This window comes from Budorcas taxicolor, chromosome 3, assembly GCF_023091745.1.
Source record: "Budorcas taxicolor isolate Tak-1 chromosome 3, Takin1.1, whole genome shotgun sequence".
Lineage (NCBI taxonomy): Eukaryota > Metazoa > Chordata > Mammalia > Artiodactyla > Bovidae > Budorcas > Budorcas taxicolor.
Window position 1 is genome coordinate 115,951,560 of NC_068912.1, and position 25,485 is coordinate 115,977,044.

General features: G+C 47.8%; 1 protein-coding gene across 2 annotated transcripts in view; it reads left to right on the forward strand.

Moving 5' to 3' along the window:
• Positions 1-25,485, forward strand: part of AGAP1 (ArfGAP with GTPase domain, ankyrin repeat and PH domain 1) — a 568,353-nt gene that overhangs the window by 387,071 nt on the left and 155,797 nt on the right. The window contains exons 11-12 of one of the 2 annotated variants that reach the window (XM_052638291.1): positions 1,161-1,329; positions 20,893-21,051. In XM_052638291.1, the coding sequence (XP_052494251.1) occupies positions 1,161-1,329; positions 20,893-21,051 (328 nt within the window). The remainder of the gene's footprint in view (positions 1-1,160; positions 1,330-20,892; positions 21,052-25,485) is intronic. The other variant, XM_052638292.1, reaches the window with a different exon arrangement.

The window sequence follows — 25,485 nt, forward strand, 5'->3', positions numbered from 1 at the left end:
CAGGAAGGTCCCTTGGAAGAGGAAGTGGCAACCCCACTCCATCAGTCTTGCCTGGGGAATCCCATGGACAGAGGAGCCTGGTGGGCTACAAGTCCTGGGGTCGAAAAGAGTTGGACACGACTGAAGCGACTTAACAAACACGTGTGAAGGATTCTGCCAAGGAAGGAATCTGTTGATTTCCTTCCCTGGTTCGTCTTAAAACACTTGAAATATTATTTACCCAACAGTGATTTAGATAGACTGCAGCGTTTCTCAGTGTGCAACGTTGGTTTAATGATAGGTCTGCAGAGACAAGGGGGCTGATTGCCCATAAAAACACATGAAAAGATCAATAACTCCTAATGCACCAAGAGACCCCTCACCCTGGCTCTCAGTCGCCGTCTCCTCTCTGCCCATCCATCGGCTGACTCCTAAGTATTGTTTTCCTCCACGCAGAATTGGATGACGGCCCACTGTGTACCCAGACTTCTTAGTTCCATGACAACTGCTAGTCCTTCACCTCCAAAACACAGACAGCAGCAAGACACTGAGTATAGCGAATCCCTGGAAGAAACCTCACACTGAATATAAATAATGTGCTTTCTACTTGAACATCCAGCTCTTGTCCATCCATCAGGGACCTCTGTGTTTTTTCAGCACCCTACCACTGACCCCTCAGACATCTTCCTGAACAAAACGTTTGGCCTCTGAGTTAGAGTGTTTACCTGAGTTCCCAGCAGACAACTTCAGTCTTAGCTAGACATTCCAGGGTATCGCCATCAGAGACAAAAAGGTTATTACAAAATAGTTTCTACTTCATGGAATTTTCCCTGCAACTTACAGGAAGAGCCCAGGCTCCTCATGTGCCATCTGATAAGTATCAGTTCACAGAGTAGGATTTCATGTCCATATTTATTTTCTTTACCCTCCTGCATAGAAGCATCTACTGCGTCTCCTGTATCTCCAGAGCCTGGGCTAGTTCAGGACACAGGCAGAGCTGGATTCAGTATAATGATGACGCCATCAGGACAAGACAGATCAAAGCCTCCTTATTTTTTAAAGAGCTCACCACCGTGGAAGGGCCATAGGGTGACGCCTCATGACGTCTCATAGATCCTCTTGTTCTAGATCGTAGAAGGTCTCCTTTTAATCTCTCTTGGGTGTTTTAACGTTTTGAACAGGATTACATGCAGAATGTTCACGGTAAAGAGATTGATCTTCTGAGAACCACTGTGAAAGTCCCAGGGAAGAGGCCCCCCCGAGCCACGTCGGCCTGCGCACCCATCTCCAGCCCGAAAACCAACGGCCTGTCCAAGGACATGAGCAGCTTGCACATTTCACCGAATTCAGGTAAGCTCACAGCCGACCTGCCGAGGAGATCCGGCCCGACTCCAGCGATGGGTGGCCCTGATGTGGGAGACAGTGCTGGGCTTCTCGGGTTAAACGGAGGTTTTGCCATTAGACTGCAGGCTAATGGACACCCTCTCATGTCTTCTGTGGGTACTTGTTCGCCCTGCGCTTTGGGTCCCAGGACTGCCCACAAGCAAACTGCGGCACTTTGAGTCATAGCTGCGTGGACCGCTAGGCCTTTCCAGGGCTGGGCGGTTGAAAGTTGTACCTTACACGTGATGGAGGCTTTAAGGGCCCTCTGAAAAACATCAGTTCACTGTTAAAGTGTCAAGGATTAGTCCTAACTAATTTGTCGTAAATGTGTATAGAAAAATGGAAACACCAATTTGGAGCAAGATTTAAAGCAAACCATTGGACCTGCACAAAATTTCAGACTCTCTCGGTTTTGTATTGTAACTGTTATGTCTTCTTCGACACAGCTTTGGTTTTCTGCGTTCTCTTTTAAAGGAGGATTTGTCTTTCATTCAGCATCAGAGAAAATCAGTGTTTCTCAAAATAGATGTGTTGAGAAATTCCCAGCCTCGGTGTACAGCGCAAGCCCTCCAGGGTATTGTGGTTCATTGTTGTAGAAGAGTCTTGGTTGGCAAACCATGCTGTGGCTTTTGCCTTCCGTGATTTCTTATCAGAGGAAAGGTGGTGAGGACTTAAAGTCTTCCCACCAACAAACTCAGACTCCTCCAACAAATGGAATCCCTTAACAGATTTCAGTTATTTCCTTTCTCCTCTCCAGCTTACATCTGATCTTCTCAAAATAGATTTCGGTGCTGCAGTCATTCCTGGCATGTGTCCCTGCCTCTTAAACACGCTGCCTTTCTTCCTTTCTGAAATGCTAAATGCTTTTAAAGAGGAATGATGCTCACCCCATCGTTCCACGGTGTAAGTGACATTGTTGGCCAAAGGAGGCTAGTAAAAAGGAGATGGAATTTGGGGTCCACCAGCCTGTGCCCTGCTGCCGGGGGCTGCGAGGTGTTCGGTAGGTAACTGACTGCACTTCCCATGAGGCTCATCTGGCCCGGCCTGCCTCCGTCATAGAGGTGTGATGGCACGTACTGTGGAAACTCATAAACACAACACAAACGTCAGCTGTTGTTACTAATCAAAGTAAAACTGGGCTTTCTCATAACAGAGGCATTAGTTCATTCCAGGAAGCAGATAAGATTACCCTATGTGTCTCATGGCCTACTGACCTTCCTTCCAAGAGATACGTGAATTTTCCCTTTCAGGATGGTGTGCTAACTCTATGGGAAGAGAGAAAAGTGCCCAAGGAAAAAAGAGTTTTTCTATAGTGGATAAAAAGCTGCTGTCTTCATTTTAAACTATTTTTTTGTTCAAAAAGCACTTATTGAGTATCTGTTCCATGCCAGGGATTGTGCATTGTGTGGATCCCAAGTTCCCGACCTCCAGAACTTACATGCAAGGCAGTCACCCCTTAAGGAAAGTCACCAACTTTCCATATCCCCTTCTAACCGACCGTCATGCCACATCTCTCCATTTATTTATTCAAATCAGCAAGTATATATGAAGTTTCTAATGTGTGCTGGTCACTGTCCTGCACTCCGGGGGAAGAGAAATATGAGATGTTATCCCTGCCCTCCGGAATCTCCATCTCTGGGTAGATGAATCAGTGCAGCGGCCCATAGTCGGGGCAGGTAAGGGGGTGTGAAGGCCCAAGGCCATGTGCTTGGCTCCACCCCAGGAGGTGGGACAAGGCTTCCGGGGGATACCCGTGTGGGTGGGAAGAAAGGGTGGGAACTTGCCAGCAAGTAGGACGAGGAAAGAGTCCTGACAATTTGAAGCCGTGTGGGCTATGTAAGATTTGGGGTTTAAACGTCATCTTGAGATTTGTGCTCTTTGGAGCTTCACCGCCACTGACTGTCCTAAGGAAAATGTTGTGTTTGTTAACAAATAGAAAACACACCAATGCCATATAAACCTTATCACATCCCCAGGAGATGTTATGTCGTGGGCCTCAGCCTAGGATTGAGTCCACAATGTCCAGTTGCCTTCTCTTTTAAGAGTCTTGCTGTTGGGTGAAAGGGAGGCTTCGGGGCACAAACAAAATCCTTTTTCCACGGTCACACCCTCAGTTCGTTACAAGCGGGTAGACAACCTACACCGTGTGCATTGCCATGCAGGGAGCCTGGTAGATTTTCATCCTCCTTGGATCACAAGGAGGGACGCGAGCAGTGCAAGTTCAGTACCTGAAGCAGGGCACCCAGGGCCGGTGCTCGGGACAGCCCAGAGGGTTAGGGCAGGGAGGTGGGGAGGAGGGGGATTCAGGATGGGGAGGACACATATATACCTGTGGTCGACTCATGTTGATGTGTGGCAGAAACCGTCACAGCATTGGAATTATCCTCCAATTTAAATAAATTAATTTTAAAAAAACACAAGTAGGGACTCGGAAGTGGGACTACGACGTCCGCCAGAGCACAGCACCACTTATGGGGAGGAAAGCCGCTCGTGGCCACAGGGCTCAGGTCTGTGGCGCCCTCTGCCAAGTCCTGGACAGTGTCATCGACTGGTGTCCGGCCAGAGTGACGTCTACCCGGCTGTTCGTAGAACTGGCTCATAGGAAGCATTCCAGCCCGGCAAACTTAGTTCAAAACAAATCATTGCTGCTTTTAAGTGTTGGATGTTTTTTTTTAGCTGAAAAATGGGTATGAGTTATTTTAGAGCTACTTGACAAAGAACTTACCACAGTACTTAACCTCATCTTTCAACTGTCAGCTCATTAGAATTCTGCCACTTTGGTTTGGAACTCTGGATGAACTGCTGTTTCTTTGTAGCTTTTTTGATTGCTTGTTTCACTTTCTATCTCCACGTTATTGAATCAGATCGATGTCCTGTGCCTTCCCTTGTATAACTTTTACATTCACGTAGGCCTGATGTGATACACACTTATTCTGAAATCTTCGTGCATAACTTACTAATATCTTAGAATAAAAGTCTGGAGTTGAAGTGACTCGGTAAACAGATATAAACATTTATAAGATTCTTGTTACACATTTCCAAATTCATTTCTAAAGAGGTTTTATATAAAATAAACTTCCGTGTATAAAGTGAGTGCTCATTTCACTTTTACACATTTTTAGAATCTATGCTAATCTCATAAGCAATAAAAGCATTTGGTGCTTCGCTTGTTTGGATTCCTTCAGTTCATGCTGGCGTTGAGCATCGCATATGTCTTTAGGTTGCCTGTGTTTCTTACGTTGTAGTCTTTAGATGCATCCTTCGCCCATTGCTGCGCTAGGTACTTGTCTTTTGCTTATTAACATGTAAGAACTCTTTGTATATTAAGGGTATTAACACTTTGTAATATATTTTGCAGCTACTATTTGCTTTTTTGATTTTATGGTCTTATTTACATACAGAGGTTCTCCTTCTTTGGTATATAATAAAATCATTAGACTTGTACGTCTATAGTTTCTATTTTAGGTATTTAGAAATCCTTTAATAATCCTGAAATAAGACCATAAATCATATATATTTATTTCAGAGTTTTATAATTTTACTGTTGGTCCCTTTCCCTTTTTTAAATATTTAACCTCTAGTCTACCTCTAATTTGTTTGGGTCTATTATATGTAATAGGAGACCTAGTTAAACTTTTTATTCAAATACATAACTAATTGTTCTTTCTCTGTTATTTCCTTTTCCTGTTGACTCCGTTTGTCTCCTTTCTTGTGCAACTAACTGATTTAATCAAATTAGTTATGTTTCTGGGCTAAAAAATTTATTCCGTTGACCTACTTTCTCCACATTGTGTGGGTTTCCTCCGCTGTCTTAGGTTCACGGCTCGATTTATACCTGGTAATAGAACCTATAACATAGTTTCTTATTACTCTTTGATTTTATAGTTTTTCTTGGTAATTGCCACCCATTTTTTTTTTCCAATAAACTTCAGAAAAACTTGAAACCTCTTCCCCCTAAAAATAATCTCATTGTGACTCTAATTGTCATGCCGCTAATCTATGAATTAGTAGTAGAGGAACTGACATCTTAGCTATATTGAGTTTCTTACTCTAACACAGTTCTTTCCCATTTATTCAAACTTATTATATACCCTTCTGTATGTTATTTATTCTATTACTGTTAGGATAGATCAGACTACTGTTAATCCATTCTATTACTTTATAATTTTTGGTGAAATGTGAAGGTTATATTTTAGGGGGCGTGTCTATTGTATCATCTAATTGGTAAGAAATAAGAAAGCTCTGAATGTTTGTATTTTTTGTATCCGGCCATCTTAACTCTTTCTTAGCTGAAGTAATTATCCAGATGTTTCTCTTGCATTGCTAGTGTGCGGCCATGGTGCATTCCGTGCTCCAAGCCTCATGATGCCTAACTGTGTCAACGCTGACTTTTAGATTGTCTCAACAAGTGTGATGATTTGGGTTCTGTGTTGCTCCGCCCCTTGTACCATTCCCTCACCATCATTACTGAATCAGTGCCTGCCCAGCCCTGATTAGTGCTCTGGAGTTCCAGGGGGTGAAACAAGACCCTCCCTCCAAGGGCTGTACCCTCCAGTGGGGGCTGGAGGAGTCCGATGATAAACACACAAATGAGACCACTGAAGCTGGTGGGTCTAAAAGGGGCAATGGGATAGAAAATTACTCGGGGGAAGGCTGAAGTGAAGTGAAGTGAAGTCGCTCAGTCGTGTCCGACTCTTCAGACTGTAGCCTACCAGGCTCCTCTGTCCATGGGGTTTTCCAGGCAATAGTCCTGGAGTGGCTTGCCATTTCCTTCTCCAGGGGATCTTCCCAACCCAGGGATCGAACCCGGGTCTCCCGCATTGTAGACAGACGCTTTACAGTCTGAGCCACCAGGGAAGGCTGAGTCTTACGCTATTCCTAGTATCGGGGAGTGGTTTGCCAGTGTTGGAATGCTGACTACATCTCAGACATTAAAATGCTGGAAATCTGATGATATTAACATCACGTTTTGCCAGGGGGTTGGGGAGGAGGAGGAAAAACACATTGTCATGCCTTCATACTGTGGACCCAGCCTGGGTCTCAGTTTGGAACTTGCGAGTTAGTCAGAGCAGAAGGCCTGCAGTGAAGATGGGGAGGCTCCCAGCTCTGCTGTGAGAGGAAATTACAGCTGCCATCAGGGCTTCCCAGGTAGCTCTGTGATAAAGGGTCTGCCTGCCAAGCAGGAGACACGGGTTCTATTCCTGGGGTCAGGAACATGTACTGGAGAAGGAAATGGCAACCCACTTCAGGTATTCTTGCCTGGGAAGTCCCACGGACAGAGGAGCCTGGCAGGCTACAGTTGCAGAAGTCAGACACAACCGAGTGACTAAGCAACAACGATCACTATCATGAGAAAGATTTAAGAGGTCGGTCCTTGTATTCTCGAAATGAAGCAAACTAAAGATGAGATGAAAACCCTGAGGAGAAAGAGCTCTGAGGAGAAATTAAGGGGGGAAATTGCGAAACTAAAAATTTCAGTAAATGGATTACAAACCATGAAGAACATAGCTAAAGGTACTGCTGGCAATCAAAGATATAACAGAAGAGAGGATGCTGGAGATGACCAAGAAAATGCCAGTGTCTTCCCATTTGAAGAGTCAGGTCTCAAACTGGATAGGAGAATAAGCTCTGTAAACATGGACAAGTTCCCCAAAGCATCCAAGTTAAGGAACGACTGAGGTTAACCTATCAAGGAAGAAAACTCTTATCGACCTTGGCCTTCCCAAGAACACCACCTTGTATTTGTTACATGGACAAATCATTTTGAATTTAGAAGCTTATGTAGAGTCAAGCTATTATCAATGAAGTGTGAAGGCAGAAAGAAAACATTTTTGGATAACACACCTGGATATAGAACATTTCCCTCTCAATGGGTTTTTGAAAAAATTACTGCAGCATCTACTCCAGCAAGAAGACGTTTGTTGATTCAGAACTGATTCAAGTCCGCCCTCCCCATCACATCTTTCCCTTCCTCCAAGACGGGTTTCTCAGGATGCCCAGGGCAGCATCTGCCTTCTCCATCCTTTTTATTTGCTTTCAGTTTTAGCTGTGCTGGATCTCTGATGCTTTGTGCGGGCTTTCTCTAGCTGCAGCAAGCGAGGGCTGCTCTGCCTTGCAGTGCACAGGCTATTCATGGCTGCAGCCTCTCTCGTTGTGAAGCACAGGCTCCAGTCATGCGGGCTTCAGTAGTTGCAGCTTATGGGCTTGGGAGTTGCGCCTGGTGGGCTCTAGAGCTCTGGCTCAGTAACTGTGGCTCACCAGCTTAGTTGCTCCGCAGCACGTGGGATTTTCCTGGACCAGGGCTCGAACCCGTGTCCCTGGCATTGGCGCATGGATTCCTATCCACCGCACCACCAGGAAGTCCTACGTTGCCATTCTAAGGGAACCCGTCAGAAGTCACATTTAGAGAATCTACCCAACTGTCATTTCAGGGATGCTTCCAGAGGGGGTGGAAGAACTTCCACTTCCCTGGTGGCTCAGACGGTAAAGCGTCTGCCTCCAGTGTGGGAGCCCAGGTTCGATCCGTGGGTCGGGAAGATCCTCTGGAGAAAGAAATGGCAACCCAGTACTCTTGCCTGGAAAATACCATAGACAGAGGAGCCTGGTAGGCTACAGTCCATGGGGTTGCAACGAATCAGACATGACTGAGTGACTAAACTTTCTAAAAAAAAACTTTTCCAGAGAAGGTGGGCAAATGTCCAGAAATACTTTCTGACATGAGTTTTGGGCCAGGTTGGTAGAACTGTATCCACATGTGACGGAATAGAGTTCAGCTCTGACAGTTATTTTGACGTTTCAGTAGAAAGCAGGAAACATAAGGGCCCACAGTGGGGGCTTTGGAGTCACAGTCACTAAACCGAATCCCGCCTCCCCCATCCTAGGACCTTGTGCAGGTGTCTCTAAACCCCCAGCTTCCACGTCTCGAAAACGGGAGAACAGTGCCTACCTCCATCCCTGTAAGGATAACACAAGCCGTGCCTTTCCAAAGCCTGACTCTTCAGCACTGTGTCAGGAATCCATCATGATAGTCCTGCTCATCACCAGTGAAGAAAAGGAAGAGTGTTGAGAACTCAGGTCTTTGAATTAATTTTGCAGGTGCCATGAAGTGTTTATTTAGCTGTTGGGTAGACTTAGTGGCTTAGACTTACTAAACCCATGCCCCCCGCCCCCCAGCTCCCCCGACAATGGCAGCAGGAGCCGTCCCCGTTAAGATGTCCCTGGATCTCCACGGGCACCCCGCTCTGGTTCCGTGTGTCCATCCTCTCTTTATTCCTGTGTTCTCCCCAGCTTCCAATTGCGACATGCGATCTTGAGATGTCAGCTCTCTTGTGGTCCCCAAAGTGCGTCTTTTGTTGGGTATTTGTGGGTGTGTTTTCATCCTCACCAGACTGACGCTGGGACCTCTGTAAAAGGGGGAACCTTTCCCCCCACTTCTCCACCTCCCCCCAACACAGGCCCCCAGTGGTTTTGAGATAGGAAAGCCATCCCCAAGGGTCCAGCTGATTTTTTTTCTAGCTGGGGGGCAGAGGGACGAGGATCTCAACGTGTTTTGCGGACTGAACCGCCGTTGACATCGAAAGTCTCAACCATGCTGTTTTCCTCCACACTTCAGTAATCAGGACATCGAGCAAACCCATAAAAAACCAAACTAATAGCATGAATATTCAGTGACCTAGAATACTAATTATTGTCATGAATATTAATGTGATCGGACTTGCTTTTTCCTCTCCTCTTTCTCTCCCGTCCTCTTTCTCCCTCTCTCCCTCTCCTCTCTTTTTTTTTTTTTTTTCCACTTAGCCGGCTCTAAAGATGGGTCATAATGAGAGCATTTAAGAGGGAGCGCGCTCTCCGCCGTGACAGGGACTGGGGTAATAAGGAGAGCTTGATTAACGCGGAGCACTTGGGGGAGAGATGAGAGACTTCACGTGGGCCTGATCGGGGGAGGCAATGAGACACCGGCGGCTCTGTTGCTGCTCCCGGAGATTAATGAGGCCTAAGAGTGCATTAGGAACAGTGACAAAGGTTTGATCTAATGGGCTCAGTCATTTTTCCTTTGAGTGACAGACGCACAGAAGTAATTGGCTGTGCAGAATGGCAGCTCATTGGCGGTACTTAAGGATACATTATCCCCGTTGTGTGGCCCGCAGAGGCTGTTTATCAAAACTGCTCACACTGCAGACGCCGAGTCGCTAAGCTGCTGCTACGGTGGTAATAGCTATTTAAAAAAAAAAAAAAAAAATCACGCGACATCAAAACTAGATCTGTGGTTGTCTCGTAGAAACAAAAGTTTTTCTTTGTTTAGTTTCAGATGGTCTAGAAGATATGGTAATAACTCCAGAGCCTGTTCTGTGAGCCGGATGAGCGATCCCCTCCCGGTGGGTTGCATCTCAGGCTTGTTAGGGCTTCAGAGCCTGGCTTCTCACCCCGTCCCTGCCTTGGCCACCCGATTATTGCCCACCCCTTGGGTTCTGTTTACAGCGTGAACTCGCCAGTGCATCAGTTGGACACCTCGCCTAAACTCCTGTAACTTGGCGGAACGCTTGCAGACGCTTGCCTTCTTGGTTGAGAATTAATTTGCTTGAGAATACTCCCCCAAATCAGCATCACATGGTGAGGTCTGCTTCCATAAACCAGATTTCAGCGGGCTAGGTTTTGATGGCTAAGTAGTAATTCATTATTTTCAGGTTAAACATGTCTCATGGGGCTTCTCTGAGACTAGCATTTGAGAAAGTTGGTGACATCTGAAGTGAAATGACTCAAGCTATTATTTGATTCGGCCTCTTCTGCTCTTAGGAGAAATGCCTTCGTACTGTTGGTTTTCGCTGTTGACACGTTTTTCCCACTGAGGTTTAGGCAAATCTGTGCTATATTGTTCTGGGCATTAAACTGTAAACTCTTTGAGATGTAGACCACTATTTCTCTTCCTTTGTTATCCTCTCCTAATGTCATGACCTGGCAATTATTTTTGCATGAAGTAAATATTCTTGAATATCACCTGTCATGTGAGATGCAAGTGATAAATATTGAGGGTAACTATGTTGGCTTTCTGATAACGGTTCCTCCATTGCAGTATTCTATGGTTGAGACCTTTGGGGTACAGTTCCCATAGAAATCAAAGCCACACCTTCCAGTTTAAGGAAAACATCTTCAGTCATTTAAACTCCAAATGGAGTGTTCCCTTCTGTAAGAACTGACAAAAGCAAGTTAATCCTTGATGATTTTCATTATAAACATATGAGGGATGTTGGCAATACTAAGTTGTACATCTCTATGGGAACAGATATTCCAATAAGTAAATAAAAGTTGCTGTAGAGACTTTCTCCCCTCTCAAAAATGTGTGTGTTCAGTGGAGAGTAGGATTTCAGCTGTTGATATGATGCTTTCATGATGAGCAAAACAGTCAGCATGGAGGAGCTATAGGAAAAGGGCTGGGGAGGCAGAGCTCTGAGACAGATGTCAGTATGTGACCCACAGTCTTCAGGAGGGCTGGCCGGGACCGGGGCCCCAGGTTACAGCCTTTCTGTGCGAGTCAAGTCCATGGCTGGCCCCCTTGCCACGTAAGCATTCCTGTGTTGGCAGAAGAGAACCAGGTCGTCCTGATGTCCCACCAGCTCCGAACCTTGTGGCCCGGCATCTCAAGTAACCACGCCTGCAGAGCCCTTGCCTCTCTCTGGAATGTTCCTAGTGAGGAGTCACCCCCCCAAATGTCCTGACTCACAAACAAGTCGCCCCCTTCACATCCTCACCGTTGCAAACACGGAGTTGCCCAGTGCCCTCACTCCTTACAGACAGGGCCTCTGTTCAGTCCTGAGAGATGATTCTGTGAGACCTGGGAAGGAGAGGAGGAAGTCCCGGTGGACAGGCCTGGGCGTGGGGCCGTTGTGTGGGCATCACGGCCGCCTCCTCGAAAGGGCTCAGGAGATGCAGTGAGAGCCAGAGATGCCTGCCCCCAAAGCAGTGCGCCGCTCAGTTACAGGGGATTTTGTGCAAAAATGCCCACTGCATATGTCAGGTGGAGGAGAAGGAGTATGTTAAAGAAGGGAGTGAGCAATTGAACTAAGTTCTTGAGGGCATAGAGCCAAATAAGGAGCTAGTAGACAAGATATGAGCATCTTGGACTTTGTATTTTATAAAACTGTATTTTATTGAACTGAGTTACTGGAAAAGACCCTGATGCTGGGAAAGATTGAAGGCAGGAGGAGAAAGGCAGAGGATGAGAGGGTTGGATGGCATCACCAACTCAATGGACATGAGTTTGAGCAAGCTCTGGGAGTTGGTGACGGACAGGGAGGCCTGGCTGCAGTCCATGGGGGTCACAAAGAGTCAGACATGACTGAGTAACTGGACTGACTGCGTGAGTGTTAAATTCATGTTTTATTACTTAAAATCCTTACTGTTAACCTCCTTTTATGCAATGTTGTCATACCTCATTATAACTACCGCATATAAACTTGTTCATATAACCTGTACCAAGAAATGGCTTGTGGCTAAGTAAGCATCGTGTAAATAAGCACAGGTGGTGGTTGCTGTCGTCCGTCAGCATCTTCAGAATGCATAGTAGCCAAGTGTTCATCACTCTCATATAAACGGGCAGGATGAGAAGTGCAGGTGTCATTGGCAAGAATGAGTGCCACACCACACAGCTGGAAGACGCAGGCTTTGTCTTTGGAGTAAATATTTAAACCCATTTCCAGTTATTAGAACTTACCTTCTGATGGGCTTAAGGGTTTCATCCTGAATTGTAGCAGACATCAAATTCTATCCGTCCCCAAGGTGGTGCGGCATCCCAGCGATGGGATGGAAGCTGGGGTGGGCCTTGGATGCTCCAGCTCCCCTCTCCTCACTGTGAGGTCCTCTCTTTCATCCTTTGCTTGCGTCAGCCCCGAGCACGTGATTTCTCCTCTTTCTGTCTCTCGCTGTATCTACTCTACTTCTGATGACTTTGGCATTACCTCTGGTGGGGAGACGAGGAGTGGGAAGTGCGTCGTCAAGTTTTCCCAAGACTAAGCACTGTGCTGGTCCGAGGAGGAGCAGCAGGAGCGGGGTTCAAGAAGCATCAGCCAGTGAAAGAGTGCTTGGGCTCGCGGGAGGTGTTGACTAGGACGTCAAAACACAGATACAAGGCAAAGGGTCTGGGCAACTTACACATACCAGGACGCCACCACAAGGGAAAGAGGAGTAGAATATCCAGACTTGTTAGATTTTAAAGTCAAACACAAAATTAGCAGTATCACCATTTTTGCTGAAAAAAAAAATTAAACTGTAGGGAAAAGGAAAACTCACCATTGGCAAAATTAATAACAACCAGTATCTTCAGAAGCTTGGCGGTTGACAAAGTGCTTTGTGTAATTTGGTCCTTGTATTAACCTCAGGGGGCTGTTATGATTATCTCATCATTATGATCATCATCATTGTTACTGTTGTGTCCATTTTACAAATTATGACCTGACTTGTTTGCTCAGGTTCCATCTTCTTTTAGCCCATTGGTCCCTTAAGAAAATTAATTCATAGCATATATCATGAGTCAGAAAGATGTTAATGCTGTTTGACCCAATCAATCAATAATAACTCTTTTAGGATATCAGCCTAAGGAAACGTCTAAAAGTAGAAGATGTCCTTTGCAACACTGTTTATGATAATGAGAAATTTCAAACAGTCAAAGCAATACAGAGGTAAGAAAATGGCAGGGTGAGTCATCTCCATTAAATCAGTAAGATGTTCTAGATCTAAAATTATCATGAAGGTTTTGGAACAATAAGGAGAAATGGATGGGAAGTTATATTAAAGAAGTGTAATAGAATATTGCATCTTTTCTGTGGTCATAACTAAGAAAAATATGTACATGTCCAATAATGAGTTGATCTATTAGATGCATTTTGGTAGACTTCTAATTTACATTATCTGTGTATCTGTATAACCTTGCAAAATAAGTTTAAGCAATTTCTACAACAAAGCATACTCCCATTTTTTTTTCCCCTTGGCATCATCTTTAGAACAGGGAGAAATCAGAATAAAATGAGCTGTTTCCACATTTTAGGAAATAACCACGGACTGTCTTAATTCCAGGATTTTCAATTCTGGGCATGGCCACAGTGTTTTATTTAGTAGTAATTAGATTTGACATTACCCCGAGTCTGGACTCTGTACATTCTTTTTTCTCCAGTCAGCATACTGCAGAAAATATATACCCAAAAAATAAACACAATGCATAGCATTCTGAGAAACACACGATTCCTGTCTCAGTGGCAAATGTGTTGAATTGTGCTCTTTTACAAAGCAACTGTCACGCAGTGCTGAGTCCTGAACGCCTGCATCTTTAAGAAAAGCTACTGAAGGTGTCCTTGGGAAAAAAAAAAAAAATCCTCTTAGCCTGAAATCCTGGTTGCCAAAAGGAGGGCAGATTTCCAATGCAAATAGTGAGGCGAATGGGCCCTCCTCACAGGCACTTAAATCATTTGTATCTCACTTTTTATGGTAGTGTTGTGAATTATATTATTTTTGGGTTTATAATTAGAGGACGGAACAGATGGCGAAGGCCTAGTTTGAAGTGATGTAGCCGTTAGGAAGGCCTCCGCTGTCCAGTCCTGATTCCAGCCAACCTGGTTTTCCCTCCAGTGCTCAGAGCGGGCTGGGGCATAGCTGTAGGTTTGCATGGTAACATTGAACTCTTGAGTTTTTTTAATAAGATTTGAAGCCACACAGGAATGAAAAAAAGGCCTCCAACAGCAGTCTGTATTTCAAAGACCTCCAACGGAAAGAGTGAGTGCCTATTAATCTTTTTCCCGTAATTATGATTTTTTTTTTAAAAATTACAAAGTCCTACAATGGAAATAAAGGTCTGTTTCATACTCACGCACTCATAGAATCCTCTTTGGGTTTTTCTCCTCCACTCTCGGACTGCATGAAACTTCATTATCACCATCACCAAGAGTTTCTGCCCTTTTCCAGGCTGATTCACCAGTAAGTCAAATCCCAAGTATTGTTTTCCCGGTTGAAGCATTGGTAGGAAGGATCAAATCTCGTTATTGAAGATAAACCAAAATCAGGACATGCAGTGAGCAGAATTCTGTATTAAAGAAAAAAGATTGTTGATGAATCTCTATTTGAATGCTATGAAAAGCTTTATTTCAGGGTATTTTTTTTTTAAATCAGGACAGGCTATTTTAATGTAATAAGCCTATAGCTTAAAAGAGGAATTCTGTCTTTGATGTCATTTGGCGAATGAAAACATTCTTGTTCAATAGAAAACCAGCATCTTTTTCATGCTTGTGTGAGATCAGGCAACATACTGATATTCATTCAGCTATAAATGCCATATTCACTTTGAAATGCAAATTGTTTAAAGAAAAATAGCATATGGTGGAGGTAAGTACCTTTCAAATCAACTCTCACACTTTAGGGATGTAAGTAAAGCTAAAATTATTCTTGGGGAAGAATTTGGTGCTTTTGACACATGGAAGCTTGCACTAATCAGCTGGCCCAGTGGGCACACACATCTCCATATCAAGGGGCTGGCGTGAGGCTCCATGGATTAGCATTGTAATGCAGCCGCCCCTGCCCATCAAGGCCAGCAACCAGATGATCCAGAGAAGGGGTCTTTGAGGGAACAGGCTTCTGAGTTCAGAATGGACTAGGAAGTCGACCATGTCTGTCGTGATAATGCAGACCCTGGGGGGAAATACTGAGACGATACCAAAGCGGTCCTTCTGTGCCTCACTTCCTCTGGATGCCAGCATCCCATACTTTGTAGGGCTGGACCACTCTGGGACTTTACGCTGGCGAAACTGTCTCCTTGCTCCTGGATAACTTTATTTCATGCTTCCTGATCTGACCTTTGCATTCACAAACCATTCAAATGAGTTTTTTCTTTTCTTTTTTTCTAAGAGGTTTTTTTTGGGGGGGGGGGGGTGGTGCTAGATTATATTGATTTAATATACAGTGAAGCGGCTCAGTCGTGTCCGACTCTTTGCAACCCCATGGACTGTAGCCTATCAGGCTCCCTCTATCCATGGAATTTTCCGGGCAAGAGTACTGGAGTGGGTTGCCATTTCCTTCTCTAGAATATACACTTAGAAAGTGAAAAATCCTAAGTTCTAGCTAAGTGTATGGGGCTTCCCCTGTGGCTCAGCAGTGAAGAATCAGTCCAGCTGCAGTGCAGGAGACCTAGAGACGTGGGTTCCATCCCTGGGTCGGGAAGATCCCCTGGAGAAGGAACTGGCCAGCGCACTCCAGTATTCTTGCCTGGGAAACCCAATGGACACAGGAGCCTGGTGGGCTACCATCCTTGGGGGTCGCAAAGAGTCGGACACGGCTGAGCGACTAAGCTACAACAACGTGGGTGACCAGCGTGGAGGTCAGGTCGCAGCCGGTGGCCGGGCAGCCCAGCAAGCCCCCGGATCCCATCCCACCACTGCCCGCATCGCCCCCTGCTCATGCAGGGCGAGCCCGTCTCATTTCCTGCTCCGCCGTTGGCTTCGCCCTGTGGTGTGGCTGTGTGGGACCAGGACCAGTGGTGCCCCAGCCTTGGTCTTCTGTGGGTCCACGCCCTGTCTGATGTCTGTCCTGAGGAGGCCCACGTCAGACTCCCCTCTTACTGCCGGGGATCTCCCACGAGGTGCCCATGATGGGTGGATGGACATTGCAGCCATTTCTAGCGTGGGACTATTCTGAACAATTCTGCCAGGTACATTCTTACACATGTTGTTCTGGTGGATTGTTGGTGCATGCCGGGTATGATCTTTTTATCCTTTTAAATTTGTTTAAAATGTTTTACTGAAGTACAGTATTATTATGGAAGTGACAGGTATAGTGAGTCACAGTTTTAAAGGTTATACTCCATTTAGAGTTATAAAATAGTGGCTGTATTCCCCATGTTGTTCCAGCTTATTTTATACGTAATAGTCTGTGCCCGTACTCCTCATCGCCCCCCTCCCCTTCACTTCCCACTGGTAACAGCTCCTTATCGCCCATGTGTCTGCTTCTTTGTTATACTCACTTTGTTGTGGTTTTTAGGAGCCACCTGTGCATGATATCATCCCGTATTTGTCTTTCTCTGTCTGGCTTATTCTACTCAACCTAACAAGAGTCGGACACGACTGAGCGACTGAACTGAACTGAACTGAATGCCCTCCAAGTCCAGCCATGTTGCTGCAAATATCAGAATTTCATCCTTTCATATGCCTATCACTTCAGTCGTGTCTGACTCTTTGTGACCCTACATGGACTGTAGCCTGCCAGGCTCCTCTGTCCATGGAGTTTTCCAAGCAAGAATCCTGGAGTGGGTTGCCATTTCCTCCTCCAGGGAATCTTCCACACCCAGGGATTGAACCTGTATCTCTTGCATCTCCTGCCTTGGCAGGCAGGTTCTTTACCACTGGCGCCTCCCAGGAGGATTTGCCCTGGGGTTCAGCTCCTGAGGGGGCCCCCAAGGAACCAAACTGGAGTCTCTGGAGTGAAGAAACTCTCAGGTGGCACTAGCGGTAAAGAACCTACCTCCTTTGCAAGAGATGCAGGTTTGATCCCCAGGTCAGGAAGATCCCCTGGAGAAGGGAATGGCAACCCACTCCAGTATTCTTGCCTGGAGAATCCCATGGACAGAGGAGCCTGGCAGACTACAACCGATGGGGTCACAAAGGGTCAGACGTCAGTGACTGAGGATGCAGAAATAAGAAGATCCTCGCCAGCTGACGAACCCTCAGCGTGGGCTTGTCTAAGGATTCCACACAGCTGTTTTGGGTCTCATATGGATTCTGCAATCAGACACCAGGACCACGCAGCCTTGACAGGAGTTTCTTCACTCCAGAGACCCCAGTTCAGTTCCTTGGGGGCCCCGTCAGGAGCTGGACCCCTAAGCAGATCCACCAGCAGCATAATGTGCTAAAAATTTCATTCAACAAGCAGCTGGAATTTGAAAAACCAGGTGTACATTAGTGTCATCACATAGCTTTTCATTAGTGTGTACGTTTGTAATGAATCCACCTCTTCGCTTTCCAATGGTAGATGTTTGACCTTAAGACAAAAAGCTTATCATCCTAAGATTGGCCCTAATTGGTTGTTTCCATCTGAACGTTTCCTGTGTCCCTGATCTGGAGTGGAGGTTGGCCTCGGTGTCTGAGTGCGCGTGGACACTTATTCCTGGAGTCTGGCACTGAGTAGTCAGGGATAGACGCACTTAGATCATCCCGTCCACCTTCTGATGGAAGCAAATGTGTCAGGAGGGTTTGGGGCTGGTTGTCCTCGGAGCCACACCCCAGACAGAATGAACAAAGGAAAAGGCACCTAATCGATTCATCAGCCCAAAGACGGATCGACGGTGAACTTATTCTTGGCTTTTCAGGTGTTTTGGCCTTGTGTGCCTAAAGTGAAAGTGAAGTCGCTCAGTCGTGTCTGACTCTTTGTGACCCCGTGGACTGTAGCCCACCAGGCTCCTCCGTCCATGGGATTCTCCAGGCGAGGATACTGGAGTGGGCTGCCATTTCCTTCTCCAGTGTGTGCCTAAAGGTTGTATGAAATGAGATTTTGTGGACAAATCCCACACTTGATTGGCTTCCCTGGTGTCTCACACGGTAACGAATCCACCTGCAATGCAGGAGACCTGCTTTCCATCCCTGGGTCAGGAAGATCCCCTGGAGAAGGAAATGGCAACCCACTCCAGCATTCTTGCCTGGAGAATTCCATGGACACAGGAGCTTGGCGGGCTACAGTCCATGGGGTCACGAAGAGTTGGACATGACTGAGTGCACACACGCCCACACTTGACAAGGGCTTGTCAGAGGTACAGATGGGCACTGAAGGGAGGATGGAAGCATCGCCTTGGCATTCTCACCAAACAGCAGGCATCCCTGTGGGTAGCATGGGCTTGAGGAGGGGCTCCTGGCTCAGAGTTGGGGTTGCAGCCCACATGCATCTTATTATCACTGTGCTTCTCCTCCTGTTCTCTTTCTTTTCCTTTCATCCACCATAAAAATGTTAGCTTTTTTTTTTCGAGGCCACATGCCCAGCATGTGGGAATCTTGGTTCCCCAACCAGGGAATCCAGCCTGCAACCCCCCTGGCATTGGAAGCTTGGAGTCTTCACCACTGGACCCCCAGGGAAGTCCCAAAACTGTTAGCGTTTTTCTGAGTTCTGCTGTTGAAAGCAGAAAGGGCCTCAGCGCCTCAGGAGGGGATGTGACCCCCTCTTAAGTGGTGAGTACATGGAACCGGCGTCCCCACAGGGAAGGGAAAGGCTGAGGACCACACCCTTCTGGTCAGAAGGGTTTCTTTACAGAGGGACAGAGGTGTGGGCTGAGGGAAGCCGGGAGGTAGTGCAGGTGGCAGGGCTGGCAGGGTGGCACCAGGACCACCCCAGACCCAAAGGGAAAAGAGGTGACCCCCAGCGAGCCTCCAGCACAGGGATCCCAGTGAGAGGAGGCCTGGAGCCCTGGAACTCTGGAGAGAGCCCAGACAGGCGCACTCCCACTTCACACTCTGGTATTCCCACCTGGTCCAGCCAAACGGAGCCAGAGGTACCTGAGCTGATGGATGCCACCCGGTGGGTATCCTCGAGAGGGCAGAAGGTGTGGGCAGAAGGTGGTGGGAGACTCAGGTGTCAGCCCAGGGGAGACCCTGCCGAGCCGCCCAAGGGGAGCACCCGCTCAGCTCCAGGGAGCGCTCGTCCTGCTGTTACACTGCCCCGCTGTGCAGGGATCTGGCCAAAGTGCACCCAAGGACCGCTCCCTAACGGCAGGTGGAGAAGACCCCGAGGAGCGTGTGCGGTGGCCCTTCGCAACGCCTCGCTGAGCCTGGGCGCCCCCGTCCTTGTGAGATGCTGCACACCTGGCCCCCTGCCGCCCCGGGGGGCTGCTGTGAGGACGGGGCTGGAGCAGGCGCCAGTGCTGGTTTTGACACTGTCATTCAGGACGTGAGACTTTCCACATTCCTGGGGCTCGAGCAAGTCCTAGAATCAGAACATCCGAGCCAGGAGGGAGACGGGGAGCTGGCTGGCTGCAGATCCCCAAAGCCCAGCCGAGGGGCCAGGGCGGGTGCACTTGTCAGGAGCATCTCTGATCTCAGTGTCCTTGCTGCTGAAGAGCTTCCACTGTAGTTTTTATTTCTCTTGTGATATTCGAGATGCACCCAGCTTCCACAGTGGCATAGAGTTGGCATTGTTTTTTAAGGTAGAAATATATATTTTAAGAGCAGGATCTTTCCGCTTCGTGCGATGACAGTGAGGGCCTTGTTTGTGGCTGGGCCCTGGTTTCCGCCTCTTCACTGCTCACCAGGACTGCCAAAGTCCTTCTGAGAAATGTGTGTTCCCTCGAGCTCTACCCGCCAGATCATTGGAATCAAAATTTGAATTTTTTTTGCAGCTGCTATTTTTTAAAAAGCTCCATGGGTAATTCTGGTAATTGGCCATATTTGGGAACTACTAGTATGCTCTATGTATTTAAAATCATGCGCTATGAAAACCTTCTATGGAAACAATTTAGAACTTAATTGATTCTAAACTTAAAAAGGGAGGAATGTTTAAAAATCAAAAGAAACTGTTTAATACCTTCAAAGATCTTCTTACAGATGCAACGAACTTGCTAGCAGCAAGGTGTGATTGGCTGAGCTTTAGAGAAAGGCGCTTAATTATATTTTTGAGTTTGAAATCCTGGTGACCAGATAATAATTCACTCTGACGTTGAGCAACTGATTCAAATCATTAAGTATACAATGGAACCGTTTTTCCACCGCACTACATGCTGTTAAGTTGGGAAGATTATTTTCCCTCTGTGTAGTCTCTTTTCAAGGCGAAGAGTAAACTTATCTGGTTTAAGAGCCTGACTCTGCCACCCGTGTCTCATCTAGGAACTTTGATTTGCGTTGATTCTAAAGTATAGCTGTCCCACGAGAATAACTCTCTGGCACCAGACAGTGGAATCCGATTGGCGATAGTTTTCGCTTGCACCGATACGTTGACGCAGCAGGACTCCTCCAGGACCCGCCTTGTCTCGCTGGCCTGCTAGGAATATCGTTGTTGTTAGTCGCTCAGCCGTGTCCAACTCCTTGCGACCCCTTGGACTGTAGCCCTCCAGGCTCCTCTGCCCGTGGCAATCTCCAGGCAAGAATACTGGACTGGATTCCTTCTCTCGGGGATCTTCCAGGCATCGATCCAAGGCTAATTTGTTGGCAGGTGGTTTCTTGACCCTTGCGCCACCAGGGAGGCCCCACCGGGAGTAGTTTTTTTTTTTTTTTTCCCCAAAAGTGGGTCTCCTGTCTTCACCGCTGCTCCGCCTAGAGGTGGTGATGCACGTCTTTGCCTTGGCTTGCGGTGGTTGCAGCCTCCTGAAGCCTTGGGTTTCTTTGTTGAGCACCATAAGGCTTGCTTCGCCGTCTTCCTCTGGAACGTTCTTGTTTCACGTGCTGCCTCTCCTTTTCGTGAATCTGGACGCCAGGCGCGCGGCGTCAGGTCCACGGTGCGCAGGCGCGTAGCCCCCTAGACTAACTCGTGCCGGCTTCGGGTGTGCAGTGCGCACTGGTGTTCACCTGACTTGTTTATTCCTAGGGAATGTCACTAGTGCGCCTGGGTCTCAGATGGCGAGCGGCGTCAGCCTGGGCTCCTTCACCAGCCGAGCGGACGGCATGCAGCAGCGGTCCTACTCTGTCTCCAGTGCCGACCAGTGGAGCGAGGCTACGGTCATTGCAAACTCAGCCATCAGCAGTGGTAAGAGAGAGGCAAGGCCCCGCGGACCCGGGCCGCCTTGCGGTCCTCGGTTGTCAACCAGAGGCTGGAGGCAACGCTCTGCTGTGAGCGCGGCCGCCCTGCCGACGGTGTCACGCCTTGCGTCCTCAATCGGCCGCCTCACCCACGGCACCTCGTGTCCCGCTCCGGTGCAGGGACGCGGCGGAGGTTCGCCCCACTTGACAGATTGGGAAACTGAGGCTTTGGGAGAGGTTGTGCCCCTGCTCACGCGGCCCGCCACGACATGGCCTTCATGTTGGTGGTCAGGCTTCACTTTTTTGTCATCTAATCGAAGCACATAATTCTTCCTCCTTGTCCGTTGTCCCAGGTTCCTGGTATATCCTCTAAAGTTTGGGAGAGTCTTCCCTCTTGCTTTTTTTTTTTTTCCTCCAAGTGTGGACATCTTCTTGGGAAACAAATGTGCTCCCAGGAAACCATCTTGACATATGTGTGAGCGCATAAATTATGCAGAATCGAGGCCCCACTTACCGCAACATGCTTTGCCTGTGGCACTTTTGTCTATGGCCTGTTCACCGGTATTTCAAGGAATTCCCACTGTACTGTGCCATCTATCAGACAGGATTTTAGAGTAATTTTAGCATAATTTGTTCTAATTAAAAGATTCAGCATCAGGTCTTCCCTGTAGACCCAGCAGCTGCTGCCGCAGGACGTGTACTTTGGGTAAACATCATCCTTGTCTCCAGCCACCCCACATTCCTCCGTCAGCAGAGGCCTTAAGGAGAGGCATCTCCAGGCCCAGGAGGAGAAGCGGGGTCTGGGAAGGCAGCGCTGAAGGGTGCTGTGACCTCGCGGGCCTGGGGCGTACACACAGCCTCACCCAGAGCCCAGCACCCTGCTCCCGTCTCCTTCCTCAGACAAAATGAGATGCTTTGGTGGAGAGCAAACCTCTGCCTCCAGCCTCTTCGGGGGCTGGGCGTTTCACCTCTTGTCTGGTATCATGACAGCACCTCCAGAAGTTCAGTGACGGGGCTAAAGTCGTCACACATTAGCCGCCTGCAGTTTATTCCCTTGTAATGTGACATGTGTGCGTTCACAGTCATCGAGGCCGCAGAAGGCCCGGTGTCTCAGCAGATGGGGCTGTGTTTCAAGCAGACCCCCTCCCCGCTCCCCCTGCCGACGGGACAGCCTTGGCAGGCGACCTCCGTGTTCTTATCTTCAAATGGGTGTGCTCTTCCCGCCCTTGTGTGGTCCATAGCTGTGCAGGGGACCATCCGCCTGTGGCTTCTGCCCCTGAGTAGGTGCTCTTGTTGCCACAGACAGTTTGTTTTTTGGAGGGGCAAGTAGTCCACATACTTGTTGTTTTAATCACTAAGTTGTAGGCAAGAATACTGGAGTGGGTTGCCCTTTCCTTCTCCATCACATACTTAGTTGCATTGGCCAGTTCTCTGCAGTGTATCCATTTTTTCAGTTAGCATTAGTCTTTGTCCTAGCGGGTTTATGCCGTCGCCCTCTTTCTGAGAAGGCGCACTCGTGTTTGAGGGTAGGAGGACCTGAGCTGGGCCTCCTCGGCCTGGTGCACACACCGCCCTAGCCCTGCCTTGCCCAGCAGCTGCCCCTGGCCAGAGCTCTCCTCGTCTGATGAGAACTGTTGAGCCCCTAGCGCAGCCTGATTGGGGCAGCAGCCTTTGGGCTTGGTTCTTTATGTGCCATAAGAGTTATGTTTGGGGAGTATAACTATGTAATAATAAACAAGAACAAGTTTCACCCCAAGTGTTGGCCTCCCACACGCTCAGAATATTTTTTCAGGAAAAACATTGGAAGCAGCACATGAATCTAAAATCCGTTCTTTACAAATATTCCGTTTGCACAGAGACTCGCTAGGGGGCTTCCCTGGAGCTCCAGTGCTTAAGACTCTGCCTTTCCACTGCAGGAGGCACGGGTTCGATCTCTGGTCAGGGAACTAAGATCCCACATACTGCAAAGTGCAGCCCCCGCCCCCCACCCCCCCAAAAAACACCTTACTAGCTAACTCTCCCTATACCCAGTAGCTCTTTGCCTCTGGTCACGGGTGTGAGCCAAAGCGCCCCCACACCTTGTCTCATCAGACTCCCCGATTTCCAGACAATTGGTTTGGATGGGAGCCTCTCCCCACGGAAGGTGATTGCCTCGGTTTGTACAGTTCAGTGCAGTGCAGTTCAGTCGCTCAGTCGTGTCCAACTCTTCAAGAACCCATGGACCACAGCACTCCAGGCCTCCCTGTCCATCACCAACTCCCAGAGTCTACTCAAACTCATCTCCATTGAGTTGGTGATGCCATCCAGCCATCTCATCGGCTATACAGACATCTTTATAAAGTACCTGTACAACTGAGGTCACCACCAGATGAATGCTGTTTTTAAATGTACCAAGTGATTTCTCACACGCTAACGCCCGGGTGCCCATTGTTCTTTCCTGTAGCGTGTTTGTGAAAGACTAGTTAGGCCTCCTGCTGCCCCAGAGCGCGAAGCCTGGACACAAGAGATGAGAAAGCAGTGTGAGCCTGCAGTGGGGTATGGGTGGAGAACGCCCAGGCGGAAACTGCGCAGTTGGTTTAAGGATGAGAGAGTTAATCACAGAAAACTTCCCAAAGAGAACCAAACTTGAGCGACGTTTCAGGAACCAGATGGATTCCTTGTGTGTGCAAAACTGCAGAAGGACGTTCTAAACGTGAAAGCTGTTTGGACCAAGACTCGGAGAGGAGGAAAGGGGCACTTGGGACAGCTGAGGGGCCACACGGAACTGCAAACCTGAGCAACGTTTCAAGAACCAGGTGTTAGCTGGAATACAGCAAAATGAAGACAGGCAGGAAGAGCAGAGAAGAATGATCAGTCATGTCCAACTCCCTGCGACCCCATGAATCACAGCACACCAGGCCTCCCTGTACGTCACCAAATCCCGGAGCTTGCTCAAACTCATGTCCATTGAGTCAGTGATGCCATCCAACCTCTCATCCTCTGTCGTCCCCTTCTCCTCCCACTTTCAATCTTGCCCAGCATCAGGGTCTTTGCAAATGAGTCAGTTCTTCTCATCAGGTGGCCAAAGTATTGGAATTTCACCTTCAGCATCAGTCCTTCCAGTGAATATTCAGGACTGATTTCCTTTAGGATGAATCGGTTGGATCTCCTTGCAGTCCAAGGGACTCTTAAGAGTCTTCTACAACACTGCAGTTCAAAAGCTTCAATTCTTCGGCCCTCAGCTTTCTTTATAGTCCAACTCTCACATCCATACATGACTACTGAAAAAAACCACAGCTTTGACAAGACGGACCTCTGTAGGCAAAGTAACATCTCTGCTTTTTAATATGCTGTCTAGGTTGGTCATAACTTTTCTTCCAAGGAGCAAGCATCTTTTAATTTCACAGCTGCAGTCACCATCTGCAGTGATTTTGGAACCCCCCAAAATAAAGTCTCTCACCGTTTCCATTGTTTCCCCGTCTATCTGAGATGAGTGATCAGTTCAGTTCAGTTCAGTCGCTCAGTTGTGTCCGACTCTTTGCGACCCCATGAATCGCAGCACGCCAGGCCTCCCTGTCCATCACCAACTTCCAGAGTTCACTCAGACTCACGTCCATCGAGTCAGTGATGCCATCCAGCCATCTCATCCTCTGTCGTCCCCTTCTCCTCCTGCCCCCAATCCCTCCCAGCATCAGAGTCTTTTCCAATGAGTCAACTCTTCGCATGAGGTGGCCAAAGTACTGGAGTTTCAGCTTTAGCGTCATTCCTTCCAAAGAAGTCCCAGGGCTGATCTGCTTCAGAATGGGCTGGTTAAAGGGGTCAAAATTGCAACATTAGGACTTCCCTGGTGGTCCAGTGGTTGAGAACCTGCCTGCCAGTGCCCGGGACTCTGCTTTCATCCCTGGTCTGGAGAGAGCCCACACGCCGTGGAGCAGCTCAGCCGGTGAGCCACAGCTTCCGAGCCTGTGCTCTGGAGTCTGGGAGCTGCAGCAGCTGAAAGCCCGTGCCTAGCATCTGTGCTCCATAACTAAGAGCCACTGCAGCGAGCCGCCCTCGACCCGCAACCAGAGAGTAGCGCCCCTCACCGCAAGGAGACAAAGACCCAGCACAGCCAGATAAATAAATAATGTGTTAATTGCAGAGTTAATTAGCACCTCATTTAAAACTTAGAGCTGACATGTTAAGAAGCAAAGATCCAGAGAGACAACAGAATGTTTCACAGAAGTAAGGTTCCTGCAGTTTCACAGGGATTTTCCTTGACATCTGTATTTCCTGAGGACGGATGGCTCTGTCACACCCAAGATATGAATGAAACGAGAAATGGTAGTCATGATAAAAAAAGAGCTAATGATACTGAGGCCCTCGTGTGGATCATCACGTTTGCTCCCCATGGAGTGGGCACTGCTCCTAGCTCCATTTCCAGTGGGGGAGACTCTGGTACAGAAGGGCTCAATATCGCTTA